General features: G+C 44.4%; 3 protein-coding genes across 5 annotated transcripts; all 3 read left to right on the forward strand.

The window, feature by feature from the left end:
* The first annotated feature begins 1,397 nt into the window (after window positions 1–1,397).
* On the forward strand, window positions 1,398–6,633 carry LOC120666496. Of its 2 annotated transcripts, none has more exons than XM_039946359.1 (6): window positions 1,398–2,057; window positions 3,110–3,324; window positions 5,160–5,334; window positions 5,430–5,515; window positions 5,929–6,020; window positions 6,089–6,633. In XM_039946359.1, the coding sequence occupies exons 1-6, from the start codon at window positions 1,668–1,670 to the stop codon at window positions 6,346–6,348; spliced, it is 1,218 nt and encodes a 405-aa protein (XP_039802293.1). In that variant the 5' UTR covers window positions 1,398–1,667; the 3' UTR covers window positions 6,349–6,633. The 2 variants fall into 2 exon arrangements, with proteins under 2 accessions (XP_039802293.1, XP_039802286.1); XM_039946352.1 differs by having other exon boundaries at window positions 1,401–2,057; window positions 5,115–5,334.
* Window positions 6,634–8,359: 1,726 nt separating this feature from the next.
* Window positions 8,360–11,168, forward strand: LOC120666510 (protein transport protein SEC13 homolog B-like). Its single transcript, XM_039946369.1, has 2 exons — window positions 8,360–8,550; window positions 9,939–11,168. Exon 2 carries the CDS (start codon window positions 9,965–9,967, stop codon window positions 10,868–10,870), a length of 906 nt encoding a protein of 301 aa, XP_039802303.1. The 5' UTR covers window positions 8,360–8,550; window positions 9,939–9,964; the 3' UTR covers window positions 10,871–11,168.
* Window positions 11,169–16,388: 5,220 nt separating this feature from the next.
* On the forward strand, window positions 16,389–21,817 carry LOC120666517. Of its 2 annotated transcripts, none has more exons than XM_039946389.1 (6): window positions 16,389–17,089; window positions 18,208–18,422; window positions 20,252–20,426; window positions 20,521–20,606; window positions 21,051–21,142; window positions 21,271–21,817. In XM_039946389.1, exons 1-6 carry the CDS (start codon window positions 16,694–16,696, stop codon window positions 21,528–21,530), a joined length of 1,224 nt encoding a protein of 407 aa, XP_039802323.1. In that variant the 5' UTR covers window positions 16,389–16,693; the 3' UTR covers window positions 21,531–21,817. The 2 variants fall into 2 exon arrangements, with proteins under 2 accessions (XP_039802323.1, XP_039802315.1); XM_039946381.1 differs by having other exon boundaries at window positions 16,394–17,089; window positions 20,207–20,426.
* The last annotated feature ends 588 nt before the right edge of the window (window positions 21,818–22,405 follow it).

The following is a 22,405-nucleotide window of genomic DNA, read 5'->3' on the forward strand; positions in this document are numbered from 1 at the left end:
GAGGCTCGCCGGAGTTGATGGAGAAGGGGCGGCGGTGGTGTGTTGGGGAAGAAGCCCGGTCGAGGCTTTTTTATAGCCCAGAGTGGACAGGATAAGCGAGAGGAGGGTTCTGGGGGTGAGCTCGGTAGGGGAGGGGTGAAACCGGAGGCGACGACGTGTTTCCCAGCGGCGGCCGGCAAGGTGGCAAGATGCGGTGGTGTGGCGCGTATGCAGGAGGACAGCGGAGGCGGTGGAGTGCTCGTGCACGACGTGTGGAGGTGGCTGGGGGTTTGGGGAAAGCGGCACTAGGGGCGGAGAAGGCCGGCGGTGAGCGGCGGCGCCCTTGTTTTAGCAGATAGGAGAGGAAGAAGGGTAGTAAGGGTGGTTTTGTAATTTTCCAAAAGTTCAGGGGTCTAACTGAAAAGTAAAATTTTCCGTTGATTTAGGGCTCAAATGAAAAAGTGTTCAACATGAAAGTTGTGTAACTTTTTAAGATCTACAACTTTCATGTTGTGCAAATTTTTACTAGATCAAAGGTTTTGAAATAATTTTGAAAGTCGCCAAATCTTTCATTTGCAAAAGAACACAACTTATATTTTAAAATTGCAAGGGTATCCTTAAGTATAAATACATGTTTTTATGAGGGTAAAAGTGAAAAACAAAATATACATTTTAACCCCTCATAAATTTTGAAATTTTGCCTTTTGAAAAAAAATTATTTTGTAAAAAGGACTTTGCACTTTTCCAAAATAACAAAAATACCCTTGCTCTGGAAATCATGGTTTAAATTTTAAATCAATACAAAAAATTTATTTTTAACCCCTAAAACTTGGATTGTCACAGCCGGAGCCTCAACCGTGGTTGTGGCCGTGGATTCAGGTCGTGCAGATGCAGTGGCGGGCTCCTGTGCCAGCGCCGACGACACTGCCACCAAGGACGCGGAGCTACGCCCACCGGACGTCGAGGGAGCGCCTTGATGTCGACGGAGATGCTGCGGCCCAGCAGCCACTATGGCGGTCGAGATGGGAGAAATAAGATAGGGGTGGTAGGTTGAAGATGAGGGCATTTTGGTCCAAATTTTTCCATAAACACATTGAAATGGTACATAGTAACAACGATATGTTTGAATAAGTAAGTGTGAAATTGTAATGGCAGTAGCATAGTTCCTTAAAAAATAAAGGCACTTCCAATACGGTAGAGTTATAATGGTACATATCGAATTAAGCCTTCAACACGAGAGTTGTAATGGGGTGGCTAAAGTTTAGCTGAAATTCAAAAGCTTTAGCACCCATATGAGCGCTATTATAAGCACATCCAAACAATCCAAACGGGTCCTCGCATAAACGGATCAATCACGCGCTTTCCCTTTTATTCACGCCGCGACACACTTCCCTTTGGTGCCCGTAGCAGCCGCTAGCGGGGGGAGGGGCTCTGCACACGAGCAGCACGGCCAGCCCGCAACGGAACGGAGAACCAAACCGGCAAACGGAACCACCCCTCCTTCCTCCTTCCCCAATCCCCCCACCTTGTTTACTGCCGCTGCCGCCCGCCACGGCGCCTCGCCTCCACTCCCAGATCTTCCTCCACTCCCACCAAAACCCTAGCCCCGCCCCCCTCGTCTTTCGCGGACTCCGCCCCCGCCCCCGCCCCCGTCCCCCGCCCCGCTGCCTCGGAGCGCCGCCGCCGCCATGGCCGGGCCGTCCGGCGCCTCCTCCTCGCGCGGCGGCGTCGGGGTCGACCGGTTCTACAGCCCGCCCCACGTGCGCCGCCAGCAGCAGCAGGAGGAGCAGCTCCAGCGGCTCAAGGGCCAGCGCCCCTCGTCCCCCGCGGCGGTGGCGCTCACGCCCAGGGCCTCCAGGCAGAAGCCGCCGCCGGCTGGGGCCGCGGAGCCGGCCGCCCCGCCTCCAAAGGAGGCCGAGAGGCGGCCCGACGCGCCCTCCAAGCCGTCCGCGAAGGCGGCGGCCGATGCGGCCGTGGCCCCGCCGCCGGCGCCGCCGCCGCCGACGGATGAGGCAGGTAATCTCGAGGGGTTCCTCAGCTCCACCACGCCGTCCGTGCCCGTGCAGTACTTGCCCAAGGTCAGCCTCGTCAGAATTTTCATCCCCCCATCCCTTTGTGCAATAGTTGCCTTCCTGCCTTTTGCTCCTGCCGATTGGTGTGCCTGATGCTTCCGATGACTGTGCTGCGAGATGTTTCTGGCACGAACATGCAGTGGTACTGCTGCAGCTTGTTAGATTTGGTTCGTGTTGCTGTTTCGATTGGGGAAAGTTGAGACCCGTGCGTGTGAAGGGACTCTGCTTTTCTCTCGTGCCAAGTTACGTCTGCAATGAATTTCACTTCCACTTGGTGAAATAGTTGCGTACTTGCTTTTGCTGTCACCAACTCTCACCGATTGATGTGCGCGCAATATGCTTGTTTTGACTGTGCGGAGAGATGCTTCTGGGCTTCTGGCACGAAAATGCAACATAAAACAGACTGTTGAATTATTTGCCTGATGATCAGGTGGTATATGTATATATGGTTCTTGTTTTTCTTTTGTGGATGTGGAAAGTTTGGGACCCATAGCTGTGGCGTAATTTCATCTATCTCTAGCTTAAAGTGGCACTCCTGCCTTTCCAGCTAATTTGACACAATGCATCTGCAGTATCTTCGTGTTGGCATGTTGCAATTAGAAAAGTAAATATAAGACTACGATTAATCTTTTTTTAAACTACCAGATTGGCAATAAAATGTGATGAAGTGTTGTTGCTGTTCGTAATTAGCTGAGCAGTTTATTGAGAAATAGAAAGTTTTGCTTGAACAAAGGATCAGAATTTCTACTTAAGTACAGAAACACGACTACTTTTTTAAAGGGGTTGGGATGAGCTCCCTATGGTGGTCTTTGGTCGTGTGAGTCAGCCAATCCAGGTTATTTTTCAGTAGTAGCCCGATGGGAACAACTTAGTGCCAACAGAATCTAGTCAGTATCATTGTTTATGTTCAGGCCAGCAGTCTTGTTTTCAGGAGAGGTACAGTTTCTATTATAATAATAAAACATCTTATGTGAGGACGATTGAAGAATATGTTCATTTTGTCGTTCAATTTCTGCTATTTGTGTTTGTTTGTGCTAATGGATTATGCATTTATCCAGACAAGCATGAGGGGATGGAGGAATTGTGATGCTACAAGTCCACCACCATATTTCTGCCTTGGTGATCTCTGGGAGGCTTTCAAGGAGTGGAGCTTTTACGGGGCTGGTGTTCCCCTTGTGTTAAATGGTAGAGAGTCTGTGGTTCAGTATTATGTTCCATACCTTTCTGCTATACAGCTGTATGCAGACCCTTCAAAGGTTTCAGCGAGGATCAGGTAAGATAGCATTTAAGCTCAACCTTCTTCCTTTTCTTTGGCTTTATGTTGCTTATTTTGCCAGTTGTCAAATTTCTGTTCTTCAATGATTTCGCTGATATAAATGCAAAATAGAAGTAAAAAATATCATGGTTCCTGAGTCCTTGTAATTGTTCTGCAAACTCTGAAGATTCATATGCATTGTGCTGTTACCTTTCAGACCACCTTGACTGCCAAATCATTCCCATCCAAAAGCTCTGCTCATAAACCTTGAATGCTTCATCTTTTTTTGTGGGTATATGTTAAAATTGGAGGGTCAATGAAACATATTTGTTTATATATGTTCATCTTTCATCTATTAAAATTTTCGAATAATACTCCAAAACAAAGTCTTTGTAGTAGATTATTTATGAGCTTATTGAATTTGAAACGGATCCTAAATGGAGGCATGGTTTATACTAAACTCTACAGGATAAGCGATTTAGTTTTCTTTGTGATGGAGTCTAGAAATTCCTGTTGATAAATGATATTAACTATTTTTTATTTATATGATTAACTGATATTGATGTTATCAATATAAATAAAGATGCATCGTGTCTATTGAGCATTGAAGCTTATCTCATACTTGAGGTTGTAGCTATTTGAGTTAGAAACTATGAGTTGAGTGTTTCCCCAGTTCGTTTCCTAAGGTATTTTGTTGTTTGTTTGTGTAGTCTATTTGTTTGTTGTTCATTTGTGTAGTCTATTTGTTTGTTGTTCGTTTGTGTGTTCTATTTTTTGACTGCTTGGAGAAAGCCATTAATTTGGTTTAATCACTAATGGAAATTGGGGTGCTGAGATTCTACTCATGGATTCACTTCATGTATGTATCTGTGAATAATCTTCTTGTATTGAGGAGTTACTTCTTAGCTTTATTCTGTAATGGTTGATTGGTTTGTTGGTCAAGTTTTTGTTTAACCTTACTGATCTTGCCATGCTCGCCTTGGTCATCCAAACTGATTCTTGGACTTGTCAAGTTTTTCTGATCTTGTCACGTTTAGCTTGGTCATCCAACATGATTTGTGGACTGATGATTGCCATAGCAATGCAATGGGAACAAGCTCCTCCTCCCCCTCTGCCGCTCCTCCCAGTCAAAAACACTTGTGAATACTTTAACTGTGCCAGTAGCTATTATATTTCATGTTGGCATTGGGTGCCTTATTTATTTTCATTTTCCTCGCAACAAGTGTTAATAGAACATATTAGAATAAAAGGTATTCACACCATTTCAGATGTCAAGATAGATGTCCTGAGGCCCTCATCTTATTAGTTTGCTGGGAAGAAAATGGAGTTATCAAAACTACTATATGATATATTAATCACCAATGCCAGTTTAAAACTTATCATGTTCATGTTGTTGAAAGTTTGGGGATAGAAACTTACTCCATATAAGTTAATTTGAGTGCTCATATGATTGGAGCTTAGAGCAGAAAAGGGGGTATACATATATGAGTTAGTCCTTTTGCTTGGTTTTCATATTCCCTAACGATGAAAATACACCTTTTCTAGTATTTTTGAGAAATAGTTCCTTCTTCCTATATATGTGGTGTAGCAGTGTATTTTCTCTAGAATTCACGCTACAAATCATTATATTTACAAGTCTTTTAGCTGTGCAATATTAGCTGCTTTGGAACATTATTCCACATAAGGAAATAAAAATAAGCAAACAAAAGAAATCACAACTTTTCAAAATGGCATCTTTGCTGTCCTTTTGGCTTCTGCGAATTTCTAGTTCATAACATTCTCTTAGTTAATTTTCTCGCTTACTTAAGGCATCCTTGGGAGGAAAGTGACGGGGAATCTATGGATACTAGCAGCGAAGGCAGCAGTGAAACTGATGTTGACCGGTTAAGAGGTTCTCTGGAAGCATCATGTCGATTGGAGGGTGGTTTCCAAAGGGATGATGCTGAAATGCACTCACCGTCCACTCGTCCCATATTTGAGTATCTCGAGACAGATCCACCATTTGGTAGAGAGCCTTTAACAGATAAGGCAAGTCTTCTTTTTCATATGTGAAATGAAAGTCAACTATGCATATCATATATATTCCTGTTTGTTGATGGTTTACTTTAAAAATATCACTTCAGGTATCAATTCTTGCAAGTAAATTTCCAGATTTGAAGACGTTCAGAAGTTGCGATCTGCTGCCAACCAGCTGGATGTCTGTTGCATGGTATGTCTGTAATGATCCCGATTCTCTCGTCATTTCACTGATGTTCATAGCTTTTTTTTTTTTGAGATTTTCATTTCTCGTAGGGTATCTAAATAATTATTTCTCATCTCTGTCTCTATACACTGTTCATTGCGCTAACAGTAGTTTCATGAGATTTAGTTCCACAGTTGCAGTTTTAATCTTATTCTATTTATCACCAATGCTGAAGTCCTATGAAAGTTTACCATCCTTGCTATAACCGGAATTGTCATACTTGCTGTGCTGGCTCAAACAGAGAATGCATTTCACGACAACATAAACAAAGGATCGCTTGCAAAATTTGAGTTAAAGTACTTTCTGTAGAAGAGCAATACTTTAACTAAGTGTTGCTATGAATCTACATATTGGTTTCATCCTGGGGCATACAATTGCAGGTACCCCATATACAGAATCCCTACTGGACCAACACTCAAGGATCTAGATGCATGTTTCTTGACATTTCATTACTTATCAACACCTTCCAAGGGTAAGTACTGTCTTTATAGCTCTTGTCTTTATCATGTTGTTGAATAAATAGATACTTTTTTTTTGCAGATACTGATCCCAGGACACCAGCATGCCCCAGTTTCGGAGGGCTTAACCACTGTATGAACGCAGCTGGTAAGCTAACATTGCCTGTCTTCGGACTAGCATCCTACAAACTGCGGAGCTCTGTTTGGTCATCGAGTAGGCCCGAGGAGCAGCAGCATGCAGCCTCCCTAATGCAGGCGGCAGATGACTGGCTTCGCCATCGCCAAGTGTATCATCCAGACTTTCGGTTCTTTCTCACCCATTACAATACAGCATTGAGATGACAAGAGATGGCTTGCTCACGCTGTAAATTGTTTTTAGTATTTTCTGTTGTTGGCTGAGCCGGGCTACCTGTAACACTATGTTGTAACGTAGCGCTTACATCTCTGAACTTTTTTTTGATATGGTTCAGTAGTTCAACGCCAGACAGCTAATTTGTAACGTCTCCAATAATTCCTTTGCTGTAGGTAAACTTTTGAGTGGAGTAAACAACATAATGGAGACTTGTAAAACAGAAACTGGTGGTTATAAAATTTAAATTTATAGAATTGAGAACAATTATCTTATCATCGTGTTTCATCTCGAGTTCTACATTTTTCATCTAAGCTGGAGTTGTTGGGGATTTGACCGATGATTATTTTGTGTTCCTCAAAAAATGGTCTCCGTGACTTGGCAAAATCTAGCAAAAAACTTTGATGTCTTTCACGGTTTTCTGTATTTGTGTCATTTCCCTTCCCTCCGATCGTGGGAGACTCAGTTTGACTGATGTCACACAGAGAAAATGGAGTAGGTTTACATTTGTATAATTATTCTAGCAAGATGTTACTAGATGTACATAGAAGTCGACACCTGGCATCTTTGAAGTATTTGTAATTTTGTGAGAGTTACAGGTTTATGATACCAAGTGTCAATTCTACAGTTCCATCTTCCTTCTGCGAAAACAGTTTGTGTTATACGCCAAAATAGTTTTAGTTCTATGATGCACGCCAAAATAGTATAGGCCACTTTTGTTTGAAAAACATCACATAGTAGACTCGGGTTGTTAAATTTTTGCTGGAAATGATAAGGTAAACATTTTACTCTTTTGTTTCTATATGGCACACTACAAACTAGTGGAAAGTTTTGTGGCACGCTGCCTTGAGAAGAATCTAAATAAACTAAGTTTTGTGCCACAATTGTGCTTGAGAAAAATTGGAGTAAATTGTAGTATGCGCTATCTGCCCGTCAAAAAAAAAGGCTACTGCTCATTTATTTAAGATATTTGGATTTGCACAGGCAAAAAAAATAAACGAAGGAGGAGATAGACCAACCGTCCAACATATAACACATGGACCGAGTGCAAAAAACCTAGTCTAATAGACCCAATTCGTTGGTTTTCTGAAAAATGGTGGCAATATGCAAAGTGGCACTCAAAAGATCATTTTGGTACTGCTATACATGTCCTGAAAAATGGAAACTGAGCGTAGCAATGTAGCACTCAGTTGTTTAGGTTGCTTATAAGTAAACCTAATCATCCATAGGGTTGGGTCAAAAGAATTCACCAGACCGGATTTTTCGACCTGAGCTTGACCCGATATGTGGTTGGGTTGGGTAAAATCTGATTTTGTTTTTATATATAATTTTCAAGACGGGTTGTACCTGATTTTTTCAAGTTTCAGGTCAACAATGTTGGCCCCTACCAAGCCCATACATTCGTTGGATCGGGTCAAGTTTTTTCGGACGGATCGGATTCGTCGAGTCGGGCAGCCCATGATTAGATATACTCATAAGATCAGCTCCAGTGTAGCGTCGAACATTGTCAGAGATGAAAAGCAAACATAAGAAACGCTCGATCCCTCGGTGTCAAAAACTGGTAGGACCCATGTACAGAGTTCCATCCCTCTCTCGCTTGCATGGGCGGGTGGCTAGAGGCAACAGCCATGTGCATGAAATAGTATTATTTAATTTGCCTCGGTTCGACGTTTCAGCAAATGCCGATTTCTCTTCTAACAGCCATGGTTCAACGCTTCTAGTGTTCACGATTCGATTCACACTTTCTACGATTTGTTTTCCTGCAACACTTGAGCTGGCCTAACGAATTTGATCCAGGTTCAAGTATATTTATCTCAACACAAGTGCTTGCATAGCGACTAATTTTATCATTGATAGTCAGGCTTATGTGGACGTTTGCTTGCATAGAGGTTTAGACTAATTTTTATATGTTTATCATCATTACGACTAATTTGATCAAGGCAAAAAGCCTTTCAAAGGAAGGAAGCGAACAGATCGTACATCCGGCTCGACCCAACCCACCACAAACGGCCCGCCCGCCCGCCCGCAGCCTTCCTCCACCGCGTCCGAGTTCCAAGTTCCAACACGCCTCGATCCAGATCCGGCCACCTCCCCGCCCGTCTCCTCCCTCCTGCAGCCGGCGCCCCGCCGCCCCCGCCGTCCACGCCCGCCCGCGCCGGCGCGCGGCGGAGATCCGCCGTCGCCCCCGTCCCCTGGTAAGCGGACCCTATCCTCCCCTCGACGCGCTGGATCTCCGCTTGCGGCCGCGGGGAAACCTTGGATCCGGGTCGTGCTCCGCGGCGTGGGAGCGGAAGCTCCGATCTCGCGGCGATGCGCGTTAGGTACTCAGGATTTTGTGCGGGGCTTTCAAGGTTCGACTGGGAACCCCGCGGCCTGTCGTTGAGCCCGGCCCTGGTTCCGCGCCGTCGTGTGTAGACTGCGGATTGGTGGCTTAGGGTTTGCTTGGGTTTATCAATTTACAATGCGTAGTTACACTGCCAACGGGATTCTTGCCAGTATGGTCCGTGTGGAAAGGTGATCTGTTTGCTGCACCTAGCCTGGAAATCTTAACCAGCAAAAGAATTGCCATGGGATGTTCAGTCGTTTTTTTTTTGGTCAGCAACCGCAACTTCTAGATTGAAAATTCATCAGCCAACAGCCCAACAGAACCATGGCTCCCCAAGGGATAATTGGGGACCTACAGCTCTGTTACATTGGATCCAGGAGCTGTTATTGCCTCTCATAGACGTGATCCGTAGCAACTCGCAGCTATGTGTTTTGAATCTTGCCGAACAAATAGTGGAGCATGCATTTCCTAGGGTTTCGTATCCTCTGCAGTACTAATTTGCCTCTTGTAAACATAGGTAGTGCTAGCTAGTTTGCCAGGCAAATGCTTATGTGGGTCGTTCAAATGCCTCACCTTACAAGAAATTCTTTGGATCCAAAGGTATCATGAGTTTCCGTATAACAAAAATGAAAAATCAATGCTCCAAGTTTTCTTTTCCCAATGTAGGAACTGGTGGAATTTGAAACGAAATGTGGATAGTTCTGAAACTTGAATTTGCTGTTTTGATGTTGTTTGAGTCGTGAATGGAAGATCCTTCTTTCAGCCCAACCAAGCGATTCTCCTGTGTTTATTATGTTGCCCTTAGTCAAAATGCTCATGAGTAGCCATTTTGTTAGTTCTATATTGTGTTGCGTTCATTGTGGTGTTCCTTCTTGACATTATGTCAACATAGTGCTTACAGGGCTAGCATATAATGAATTTGTCATGCAGGAACGCTGGTGATTCGTATTGCTACAAGAAGTATAAAAACCTCTTTATTTCCATGTTAATTATTTTGAAAGGACCATCCTGTAGATTTAGCATTATACTAGAAATGTTATTGTTTCACTCAAGATTTTATGTTAATAGGCCATGGTTTATGAACATTTCTTCTGATATTGTGCATTTCCTGGTTTTTATTGTTATCGACATTGACACCAAACTGCCAATCCTTCATTTCAATTAATTAAGGCTTTGTTTGATCATTTTAAATGCTGTTAGGTACCCTTTGTTTCTGAATTCATGTTGATTATTTAATTTAATTGCATATTCTAACAGGCAGCAGCATAATTCAGCGTGGAAACATGGCGTCAAAGAAAGTAGAGTTGGATCACAAGGATATGGTCCACGACTCTGCTATTGATTACTACGGCAAGCGCCTTGCTACTGCTTCCTCAGACTCTACTGTGAAGATCATCGACATTGGTGCTGCAACTGCCCCATCCCAGGTTCTTGCAATGCTTAGTGGCCACTATGGTCCTGTGTGGCGTGTTGCATGGGCCCATCCAAAGTATGGTACAGTCCTTGCATCCTGCGGCTATGATGGCCGTGTCATTGTTTGGAAGGAGGATGCTCGAGGCAATTGGTCTCAAGTCCATGTGTTTACGGACCACAAGTCGTCTGTCAACTCCATTGCTTGGGCTCCATATGAGGTTGGCCTTTGCCTTGCCTGTGCGTCTTCTGATGGAAGAATATCTATCTTGACTATGCGAGCTGATGGGGGTTGGGATACTTCAACCATTGAGCGAGCACACCCTGTTGGCGCGACTGCCATCTCTTGGGCTCCAGCAACTGCACTTGGTTCACTGGCTGGCTCAGGGGAGCTTGTTTATAAGCTTGTCTCTGGAGGGTTTGACTCTGTTGTTAAAGTCTGGGGATTTGTCAATGGTAGCTGGAAGCTGGAGAGTGCTCTTATCTCTGACATGCATACCGATTGTATTCGGGATGTCGCATGGGCGCCAGTTTTGGGCTTGGCCAAGTCGACCATTGCCAGCGGGTCCCAAGACGGGAAGGTCGTCATCTGGACCAAGGGGAAAGATGGAGACAAGTGGGAGGGAAAGCTCACGCGGGACTTTGGGTCTCCTGTCTGGAGGGTATCTTGGTCCTTGACTGGGAACATACTGTCCATAGCTGCTGGTGAAAACAACATTACACTCTGGAAGGAAGGGTCAGATGGTCACTGGGAGGAGGTGATGAAGGTTGAACCCTAGGCTGTGTGACATTTTCAAGTCTCTTGCAGATCCATGTTTCGACAGAGATGAGTTTGCCTTTGTGTTTTACTAGCTCGTCGATAAACACTATATTCACATATTTTTAGTACTTTGTCATCAGCAATTATACTGTTCGATGGATGGGGTGAGCATTAGAATGCCACTTTCTGATTGGTGAACCTGCTTAGTTCTGTATATCTTGGTTCCGTATATCGTCGACTTTGTTTTTGCTATGGGTGAAACATCACAGCTGCTACCAGCTTGCAAGTAATGTTATAAGCAGGGTAGCATTCTTTGATGTTCTTCGTGCTGTGGTTCTGTACATTGTATGAATTTGAGTGTCGTGCCTATCAGGATCATAGCTCCCTGTCTAGCCTGGACAAGCTGGAGGCCAAAGGGTGCTCTGGTCTGCTGTGGCGATGCTCACAAGATAATGTGACGTCTTGCAGCTCGACAGTGCAACGCTCAAGACGATGATGACTTGTGTTAGCAAACGCGTTTCCTCAGTCAAACAGCAAGAAACTGCACCACCAAGCCATTCTTCGTCTCATCAACTGGCAAACGTACGGCTTTCAGGTGCATACCTGTGAACCAAAATATCATCAGCTAAGCCATGCTTCGCGATTCAATTATGTAAAAGTGATGTCCCAAATAACTCATTTTTTTAATCTAAAACTAACTCAAACATGTTGCCAACTTGTACCTAATAAAAGAACATGTTTACTTGTACTCCTATACTCTTCACTTCAATTCTTGATATGCTAGATCTAGGGGTGGTAATGGGCTATGGTCCTAACAAGGCTTTTTAATTATTTAGTTCAAAATTGTATAAGATTAGAGATCGCCTCTTAGATTTTCTAGTTCAAAATCCTACGCCCTTTACCACTTCTAGCTAGATCCGAGGAAATTTTTTTGGTATGCTATCACGTTTTTGCTGTATCTCAAAGGCAACTGAACATCTAATGGTTGTTTGACAAGCTCTCTATTATTTATTTACAAGCATATGTATCTAATGCATCAGTTAGTGTTTTAAAAGTACAAAGAACTTTGTTTTGAAAAAAATAGAAAGAACTAAGTATTCCATAGGTTTAGGGACTCAATGGCGACCACTTCCTCCTCCGTGGATGATTTTTTTTTTACCGCAAGGTGAAACGCACAGTTTTTTTTTACCGCAGGGTGAAACGCACAGACAGCCCGCCGTACTGTTGGGCTGAAGGTCCATTAGTTGATGCAGTCTTCCGGCGGTGGGCGCCACGCACCAACAGCCTACCGTACTGTTGGGCTGACAGTCGCACAGTCCATTTAACACCCTGTTCGCTGGGCTGGAATGCCTGTTCGCTGGGCTGGAATGGCTAGTTGTGGCTGATTTATGTGAGAGAGAAATATTGTAGTGTCAGTGGTACGGTAGTAGCTGGTTATTGTAGCAAATGGTTATTGTAAAGTTTCAAATATCGAGAATCTTACTATATGTGGCGGTACTGTAGCAATAGTGATACTGTAGTGCTAATCTGGCTTGACAAACCAAACGAACAAGTGTAAATATAGTTGGTGTAATTTTACCATGATGGTTTTTTTTAGGAACAATTTTACAGTGATGGTTTGTGGAATTGTTATATTTTGTGTTAATAAGATTTCCACGGGGAAAAACACTTGGTAAATTCTTTTCTGAATTACACGGAGCATCCAATGTCTTTCCTATTCCACCCTATACAAAATGTGGATAAAATCGCACCCACCACGTACACAATTTGCCTAGGAGACCCCGGTGAATTTTGCAAGCGGCAGTACACGCATCAATTCGCTTAGGCCCTATTTAGTCCCAAAATTTTTCATACAGTACTATGTCACATCGAATCTTTCGACATATGCATGAAATATTAAATATAGTTAAAAAAATAATTAATTACACAGTCTAACTGATTAACACGAGATACAGTCTAATTGATTAACACGAGTTGAATCTTTTAAGCCTAATTAGTTCATGATTGGACATTATTTATCAACTAACAACGAAACGTGTTCCATTAACTTTTCGCCAAACTTTTTTGCAAACTAAACGGGCCTTACACTGTTACTGTTACACATAAACGACGGCGGCGGCGGCGGGGAACCGAACCGACACCAGCTAGCGCCTAGCGCCGCGCAAGGGCCACAGCGGCGGCGGCGCAGAGGAGCGGCAGCCGGAGCGCCGGCGCCGACTGGGAGGACGCGGACAGGAACGCGTACTGCCGCCCCTGCCCCTGCTGCCCGCCCCCCGGCGCGCGGGTCGTCGTCGGGGCCCCCGGCGGCGGCTTCTCGCAGTTGCACGGCGGGGCGCCCCCGTTCGGCGCCCCCGTCGCGGGCGGGGAGGGGTAGGCGGAGCCGGCCCCGGCGCCCGGGGGCGTGGACGGCGGCGGCGGGGAGTAGTAGTAGAACTGCTTCACGAGGGGCTCGCCGTCGTCCGCGGCGGCCAGCGGCGGCGGGGCCAGCAGGAGCGCGCAGGCCGCCGCCGCGAGGAGGAGGAGGAGGTGGGCGAGAGCGCGCGGCGCGGGCGCCATGGGAGAGGGCGAGGGAGACTGGGAGAGGAGAGGTGGTAGGCGGTAGCTCGATGGGCTCGCGGGGGGGGTGGCACTGGCACAGTGTCTGGCGCGGCACGTCGCCGCCTGCCGCTGCTATATGCGTGGCGGGGTCGGCGCGACGCGGCGTGGGAGGGCGTGTCGCACATGCGGTGGCCTCGGATCGATCTAGTGGTGGCGTCCAGGCTACGGTGGGCAATAATGCAAACTAGCTCTGCTCATGTATTGCATGCATACGAGATCTATACTCTCCGCTTTAAAATTTAATAAACTACGGATCATTTCAATTTTTCTAGATTCAAAAGTCTCCTATACATTTAAATACATCATATACGTAGCTGTATATATGGTTGACCCCTGACTGGTGTATTTCTAGATGTTGTTGCTGTGACAGGGGCAGAGCAAGGCTTGTTTATCGCGATGTCAGTCGACATCGATGGCTTTATGTAAAATCAGTGATAAATCACTGTTGAGCACTATTCGTGTACCGGTTTGTAAGAGCTCAGATTGTGTAACAACAATTTATTCTTCTCCCAAAAAAAACAATGTATTCTCTCTATCCCGCTATATATATAATATGTTAATACGTGTGGCTTTGACTCGACGTGGGCTGGCTGAGATTCCCGTCGGTGGATCCGATCCATGGATACACCTGCAGTCAGCGTGGAAGGAAGCTGCTGCACGCTTTGACTCCACGCCTCGTCGCACGTCTTTTCTCGCCTTCTTTCTTTTCCTCCGTTTTCAAGGGTCCAGGCACTCTTGGTGCCAGCCTGGCACCAGCCATGTGCGTTTCCTAAACAAATTAAACCGCTAATAAGGCATGGCCATGCGCGTTGGCAGCTCCTGCAAGATCCATCCACGCAAGAGTTTGAACATTGCACTTGTGATGTGTGTGTAGCATAGCTTGTCTTGGTTCCAAAACTCCGGAGCCGGAGCAATGATTAGGTACTAGGAAGAAACGTGATACTGCCAGTGCAAATATAAACTATGGTTGCATTGCCGCATAGTAGATCTACAACCTAAAACACAATTGGATTAGATGTTTTATTAGAGAATTCTCAGTGGCCAATTTGACTTTACCATCCTCAGTCATCCTTTGTACACCCACGAGAACACAGACGCGTCTGTCCAACATTCTACTCTCCCACCAACACATTCATCATCTTGCTCTGTCGCATCCCACCTCCCGCCACCCAACATATCACCATGAATAACCCATCTGGCTGATTGTGTTTTGCAAAAAAAAAATCATAAATAAGATAAAAACAACAAATCCCCACACATATGTGCTCGGTCTTGATCTATTCAATATCTACACATCTACAATGCTGAAATAACAATCTTTATCTTAATTAGCTCCTTTAAAATTAATGATCCTAATGATTCTAATGGTCTCTTCATAGTCTAACATGATCCTTAAATATTTTAGCTCAAAATTATATAAAATTAGAACCCGATCCTTTTAAAATCCAGCTCTTAAATTTTCTAAACGAAATTTGAAGTCCCTTTCCACCCCTACCCACACCACACGCGCGCGCGTCCGAGATCTGATCTGATCCGTTCCTGTCTCGTGGGGCCCGCTTCCCCTAGCTCGCCGACGACATGAGCCCATCCGTGGTCCACCGTCAGCACGGGCCCCAGGTCGCGGTCGCTGTCGCCGGCCTTATCGCCCCGCGAGGCCTACCGACCAATCACACCCCCCCCCCCCCCCGCGTCGTTCCTCACGTGGGAGGCCCCGTGCACGCCCCCCACCGCGCCCTGCCCCCTGCCCCTGCTGCAAGAGTGCCAGACCGTGCCCCTAACACGTGGGCCCCGAGCCGGCCCCCAGCGCGGGTCCCACACCCGGACGGGCGGGGGGGCCGCGGTGCGGCGAATATTCGCCACGTCCCAGGATGGCTCTAGAGAATCCCGCACGGCACCAGCCAGCCGCGCGTGGGGCGCGCACGCGTCGCGTGTGGGCCATCGGATCGGCGGGCCCCGGGCAGCGTGGACGGGGCGGATCGAGCGGGTGGGCCCCGGCGGATGTCCTGCCACGGCCTACGGGCTACGGTGGAGATCCGGGAACGGGGAGAATCGCTGGCGGTCTACAGTAGCGCACGCACCTGGTTGGAAATCTTATCCGGCTTATTTATCCTCAACTCGCCACGATTTTAGTTTATCGATCCTTTTGTTTATTCGAATTCGATACTTGTGCTGTGCCGCCACACCTATACCTTTCTTTTCTTTTGTTTCTTTTCCAACACCTGCTCGGCTTGTCAACGACTCGGCGCCATCTTGCTCGTTGGTTTGACCAGGTACACTGATCGAAAGCATCTAACTTCTAGCTAGACGCTAGTACTTTCGTTACTAGTGATGATGATGATGCAACGGTATTAAAAAATATGTATTATGACTCTATAGAACTAAAATTATACCACTACACTAAGAATATTTAGCGTCAATGAAGTTATATTCTTGACTAATAGTATAGTTAGATGGCAAGATATAATCACTCTGTTCTCTATGCTGGTGCTGGTGGCTGGTGCTGGAGTGGTGTGAGAGAAAAATACTGTTGGCTGGCTGGTGGTTGGAGGCTGGTGTTGGAACTGTGTGAAAAGAAAATACTGTTGGCTAACTGGAGGAACCAAACAGCGAACAAAGTGAATATGATTGAATGCTCACCAGAAAAGCTACACATATACTTGGAGCCAATTAACTAGATGTAATATTAGACATTCTGATTCTTCGAACTAGTTAGCTAGAGCATTGATCAACCATCTAGATTATGTTTTCGAGAGATGAATAGACATTAGACTTTTGAACCGATAGGGTTATTTTTAAGTTTAACCAAACCAAACATTAGCTAACGACCCATGATGACCTCTTAGTCTCGACGATAAATCCATTTTTCTGAAGTTTTAAAAGGACCTCCCCGTTTATTAACGCCGCCACGCACTTCCCTTTTGGTGCCCCGTAGCAGCCGCTAGCGGGAGAACCGAACCGGCAAACGAGCAGCACGGCAACGGGGGAACGGAGAACCAAACCGGCAAACGGAACCCCCCCTCCTCCTTCCTCGTCTGCTTCCCCAACCCTGCCGCTGCCGCCCCGGCGGCTCGCCTCCACTCCCAGATCTTCCTCCGCACCCCCCCCCCCCCCCCCCAAATAGCGCCCGCCAAAACCCTACCCCCGCCTCCCCTCTCTCGCGGCGTCCGCTCCCCGCCTTCGCCCCGCGGCCTCGGAGCGCCTCCGCGCCGGACTAAACCCTAGCGCCGCCGCCTCCGCCGCCGCCATGGCCGGGCCGTCCGGCGCCTCCTCCTCGCGCGGCGGCGTCGGGGTCGACCGCTTCTACAGCCCGCCCCACGTGCGCCGCCAGCAGCAGGAGGAGCAGCTGCAGCGGCTCAAGGGCCAGCGCCCCTCGTCCCCCGCGGCGGTGGCGCTCACGCCCAGGGCCGCCGCCAGGCAGAAGCCGCCGCCGCCTCCTTCTGGGGCCGCGGAGACGGCCGCCCCGCCTCCAAAGGAGGCCGAGAGGCGGCCCGACGCGCCCTCCAAGCCGTCCGCAAAGGCGGCGGTGGCGGCCGATGCGGGCGTGGCCCCTCCGCCGGCGCCGCCGATGGATGAGGCGGGGAATCTCGAGAGGTTCCTCAGCTCCACCACGCCCTCCGTGCCCGTGCAGTACTTGCCCAAGGTCAGCCTCGTCAGAATTTCTATTTCCCCCATTTGTGCGATAGTTGCTTGCCTGCCTTTTGCTCCGGCCGATTGGAGTGCTTGGTGCTTCCGATGACTGTGCTTCGAGATGTTCTGGGGCGGTACTGCTGCAGATTGTTGGATTTGATTCGTATTGCTGTTTCGATTGGGGAAAGTTTGAGACCCGTGCGTGTGAAGGGACTCTGCTTTTCTCTCGTGCCAAGTTACGCTTGTAATGAATTTCACTTCCGCTTGGTGAAAGAGTTGCATACTCGACTCACTGGTTGATGCGCGCGCAATATGCTTGTTTTGACTGTGTGGAGAGATGCTTCTGGGCTTCTGGCACGAAAATGCAACATAAAACAGATTGTTAATTATTTGCCTGATCCCTGATGATCGGTGGTGTATATATATATATATATATATATATATATATATATATATATATATATATATATATATATATATATATATATATATATATATATATATATATATATATATATATATATATATATATATATAGTTTATGTTTCTTTTTGGATGAGGATAGTTTGAGACCCATAGCTGTGAAGGAATTTCATCTATCTCTATCTTAAAGTGCCACTTCTGCATTTCCAGCAAATTTGACACAGTGCTGCTGCTGTATCCTTGTGTTGCAATTAGAAACGAAAATATAAGACGACAGTTAATCTTTTTTTAGACTACCAGATTAGCAAAAAAAAATGTGCTGAAATGTTGTTGATGTTGGTAATTATCTGAGCAGTTTATTGGAAAATAGAAAGTTTTGCTAGAGCAAAGGATCAGATTTTTTTACTTAAGTGCAGAAAGGCGACTACTTTTTTAAAGGCGTTGGGATGAGTTCCCTATGGTGGTCTTTGGTCGTGTGAGTCAGCCAATATAGGTTATTTCTCAGTGGTGGCTGGATGGGAACAATTTAGTGCCAAAAGAATCTAGTCAGTGTCATTGTTTATGTTCAGGCCAGCAGTCTTGTTTTCAGGAGAGGTACAGTTTCTATTATAATAATAAAACATCTTGTGTGAGGATAAGAATATGTTCATTTTGTTCAGTTTCTGCTATTTGAGTTTGTTTGTGCTAATGGATTATGCATTTATCTAGACAAGCATGAGGGGATGGAGGACTGGTGATGCTACAAATTCGCCACCATATTTCTGCCTTGGTGATCTCTGGGAGGCTTTCAAGGAGTGGAGCTTTTACGGGGCTGGTGTTCCCCTTGTGTTAAATGGCAGCGACTCTGTGATTCAGTATTATGTACCATATCTTTCTGCCATACAGCTGTATGCAGACCCTTCAAAGGTTTCAGCGAGGATCAGGTAAGATAGCATTTAAGCTCAACCTTCTTCCCTTTCTTTGGTTTTATGTTGCTTGTTTGCCAGTTGTCAAATTTCTGTTCTTCAATGATTCGCTCATGTAAATGCAAAACGGAAGTAAAAAAGTATCATGGTTCCTGAGTCCTTATAATTGTTATGCAAACTGTGAAGCTTCATGCATTGCTTTTCTGTAATGATGGGACTGCAGTTCTTTTATGGCTATGCAATGTGCTGTTACCTTTCAGACCATCTTGACAGCCAAATCATTTCCATCCAAAAGCTTCTGCCCACAATGCTTCATCTTTTTTTTTTGTGGGTAGATGTTAAAATTGGAGGGTCAATGAAACATATTGTTTATATATTGTTCATCTTTCATCTATTAAAAGTTTCAAATATTACTCCAAAACAGTCTTTACAGTATATTATTTACGAGCTTAGTGAATTTTAAATGGATCTTAAATGGAAGCATGGTTTATACTAAACTCTATAGGATCAGCGATTCAGTTTTCTTTGTGATGGAGTCTAGAAATTCGTGTTGATAAATGATATTAACTAATTTTTGTTTATATGATTTACTCATATTGATGTTATCAATATAAATAAAGATGCATCATGTCTATTGAGCATTGAAGCTTATTTCTTATTTCATACTTGAGGTTGTAACTATTTGAGTTAGAAACTATGAGTTTAGTGTTTACCCAGTTCGTCTCCTAAGTTGTTTTGTAGTCAGGTGTAGCCTATTTGTTTGTTGTTCGTTTGTGTGGTGTTCTATTTTTCGACTGCTTGGAGAAAGCCATTAATTTGGTTTTACCACTAATAGAAATTGGGGGTCTAAGATTCACTCATGGATTCACTTGGATCTATGAATAATCTTCTCGTATTGAGGAGTTACTTCTCAGTTTATTCAGTAATGGTTGATTGGTTTGTTTTTTGTTTAACCTAACCGATCTTGTCATGTTCACTTTGTTCATCCAAAATGATTCTTGGACTTGTCAAGTTTTTCTGATCTTGTCACATTTAGCTTGGTCATCCAACATTATTTGTGGACCGATGATTGCCATAGCAATGCAATGGGAGCAAGCTTCCCCTCCTCCTCCCCCGCTTCTGCCAGCCAAAAACACTTGTGAATAGTTTAACTATGCCAGTAGCTATTATATTTCATGTTGGCATTGGGTTCCTTATTATAGACATTTTCCTCACAAGTGTTACTAGAACATATTAGAACAAAAGGTATTCACTCCGTTTTAGATGTCAAGATAGATATCCTCAGACTCATCTTATTAGTTTGCTGGGAAGAAAATGAAGTTATCAAAACTACCATAGGATATATTAATCATCGATGCCAGTTTAATAGTTATCATGTTCCTGTTGTTGAAAATTTGGGGATAGAAACTTGATCTATTGTATATAAGTTAATTTGAGTGCTCATATGATTGGAGCTTATAGAGCAGAAAAGGGGATATACGTATATAAGTTAGTCCTTTTGCTTGGTTTTCATATTCCCTAACGATGAAAGTACACCTTTTCTAGTATTTTCAAGAAATAGTTCCTTCTTCCTATATATGCGGTGTATTTTCTCTAGAATTACTGCTTACAGATCATTATATTTACAAGTCTTTTAGCTATGCAATATTAGCTGCTTTGGAACATTATTCCACATAAGGAAGTAAAAATAAGCAAACAAAAGAAATCGCAACTTTTCAAAATGCCATATTTGCTGTCTTTTTTGCTTCTGCGAATTTCATAGTTCATAACATTCTCTTAGTTAATTTTCTCACTTACTTAAGGCATCCTTGGGAGGAAAGTGATGGGGAATCTATGGATACTAGCAGCGAAGGCAGCAGTGAAACTGATGTTGACCGGTTAAGAGGTTCTCTGGAAGCAACATGTCGATTGGAGGGTGGTTTCCAAAGGGATGATGCTGAAATGCACTCACCGTCCACACGTCCAATATTTGAGTATCTCGAGACGGATCCACCATTTGGTAGAGAGCCTTTAACAGATAAGGCAAGTCTTTTTTTTTCATATGTGAAATGAAAGTTGACTATGGATATCATATATATTCCTGTTTGTTGACGCTTTACTTTAAATGTCACTTCAGGTATCAATTCTTGCAAGTAAATTTCCAGATTTGAAGACGTTCAGAAGTTGCGATCTGCTGCCAACCAGTTGGATGTCTGTTGCATGGTATGGTTGCAATGATCTGTATTCTCCTTTCATTTTCACTGGTGTTCATAGTTTTTTTTTGTTGAGATTTTCCATTTCTCATTGGACAAGTTTCCAACTATATTATTTTAGGGTATCTAAATAATCATTTCTCATCTCTGTATCTCTACACCGTGTTCATTGAACTAACAATAGTTTCATGACATTTAGTTCCACAGTTGCAGTTTTCCATCTTATTCTATTTATCACCAATGCTTAAGTCCTATGAAAGATTACCATCCTTGCTATAACCGGAATTGTCATATTTGCTATGCTGGCCCAAACAGAGAATGCATTTCACGATGACTGAAACAAAGGGTCGCACTCAAAATTTGAGTCAAAGTACATTCTGTAGAAGAGCAATACTTTAACTAAGTGTTGCTATGAATCTACATGTTGGTTTCATCTTGGGGCATACAATTGCAGGTACCCCATATACAGAATCCCTACTGGACCAACGCTCAAGGATCTAGATGCGTGTTTCTTGACATTTCATTACTTATCGACACCTTCCAAGGGTAAGTACTGTCTTATGATAGTGTTCAGATTTGTCCTTTTTGCATCAAATAGACTACTTGTTCTTTATAGCTCTATGAAGCTCTTGTCTTTATCATGTTGTTGAATAACTAGATGCCTTTTTTTGCAGATACTGATCCCAGGACACCACCATGCTCCAGTTTCGGAGGGCTTAACCACTGTATGAACGCAGCTGGTAAGCTAACATTGCCAGTCTTTGGACTGGCATCCTACAAACTGCGGAGCTCTGTTTGGTCATCGAATAGGCCTGAGGAGCAGCAGCTTGCGGCCTCCCTCATGCAGGCAGCCGATGACTGGCTTCGCCATCGCCAAGTGTATCATCCAGACTTCCGGTTCTTTCTCACCCATTACAACACACCATTGAGATGACAAGAGATGCCTCGCCTCACGCTGTAAATTGTTTTTAGTATTTTCTGTTGTTGGCTGAGCCGGGCTACCTGTAACACTATGTTGTAACGTAGCGCTTACATCTCTGAACTTTTTTTTTATATGGTTCAGTAGTTCAACGCCAGACAGCTAATTTGTAACGTCTCCAATAATTCATTTTGCTGTAGGTAAACTTTTGAGTGGAGTAAACAACATAATGGAGGCTTGTAAAACAGAAACTGGTGGTTATAAAGTTTAAATTTATAGAATTGATAACAATTATCTTATCATCGTGTTTCATCTCGAGTTCTACATTTTTTTTATCTAAGCTGGAGTTGTTGGGGATTTGAGCGATGATTATTTTCTGTTCCACAAATAATGGCCTCCGTCCCTTAGGCAAAATCTAGTAAAAATTTCGAGGCCTTTTACCGTTTCCCGTATTTGTGTCATTTCCCTTTATTCCCATCGTTGCCAGATTCAGTTTGACTGATGTCATACAGAAAATGGAGTAGGTTTACATTTGTATAATAATTATTCTAGCAAGTTGTTAGATGCACATAGAAGTCGAACTATTTGACACCTGGCATCTTTGAAATAATTGTAGATTTGTGAGAGTTATAGGTCTACAAGTGTCAATACTACAGTTCCATCTTCCATGTGTTAAAACAGTTTATATGTTATACGCCAAAATAGTTTTAGTTCTATGATGCACACCAAAATAGTAGGCCAACAAGTTCTAGTTTTGTGATTTTGTTTGAAAAATATCCCATACGCTAGTTTGGCTGGAAATGATAAGGTAAACATTTTATCTTTTTTGTTGCTATCCCACACTACAAACTAGTGGAAAGTTTTGTGCCGCAATTGGGCTTGAGAAACAT

Source organism: Panicum virgatum, chromosome 2K, assembly GCF_016808335.1.
Source record: "Panicum virgatum strain AP13 chromosome 2K, P.virgatum_v5, whole genome shotgun sequence".
Taxonomy (NCBI): domain Eukaryota; kingdom Viridiplantae; phylum Streptophyta; class Magnoliopsida; order Poales; family Poaceae; genus Panicum; species Panicum virgatum.

Bases quoted from the DNA above. Each gene is read 5' to 3' on its own strand.
- LOC120666517 (XM_039946381.1), top strand. From the start codon at position 16,694: ATGGCCGGGCCGTCCGGCGCCTCCTCCTCGCGCGGCGGCGTCGGGGTC. The intron at 17,090-18,207 runs GTCAGCCTCGTC...GCATTTATCTAG, and splicing joins CCGTGCAGTACTTGCCCAAG to ACAAGCATGAGGGGATGGAG. The intron at 18,423-20,206 runs GTAAGATAGCAT...CACTTACTTAAG, and splicing joins AAGGTTTCAGCGAGGATCAG to GCATCCTTGGGAGGAAAGTG.
- LOC120666496 (XM_039946352.1), top strand. From the start codon at position 1,668: ATGGCCGGGCCGTCCGGCGCCTCCTCCTCGCGCGGCGGCGTCGGGGTC. The intron at 2,058-3,109 runs GTCAGCCTCGTC...GCATTTATCCAG, and splicing joins CCGTGCAGTACTTGCCCAAG to ACAAGCATGAGGGGATGGAG. The intron at 3,325-5,114 runs GTAAGATAGCAT...CGCTTACTTAAG, and splicing joins AAGGTTTCAGCGAGGATCAG to GCATCCTTGGGAGGAAAGTG.
- LOC120666510 (XM_039946369.1), top strand. From the start codon at position 9,965: ATGGCGTCAAAGAAAGTAGAGTTGGATCACAAGGATATGGTCCACGAC.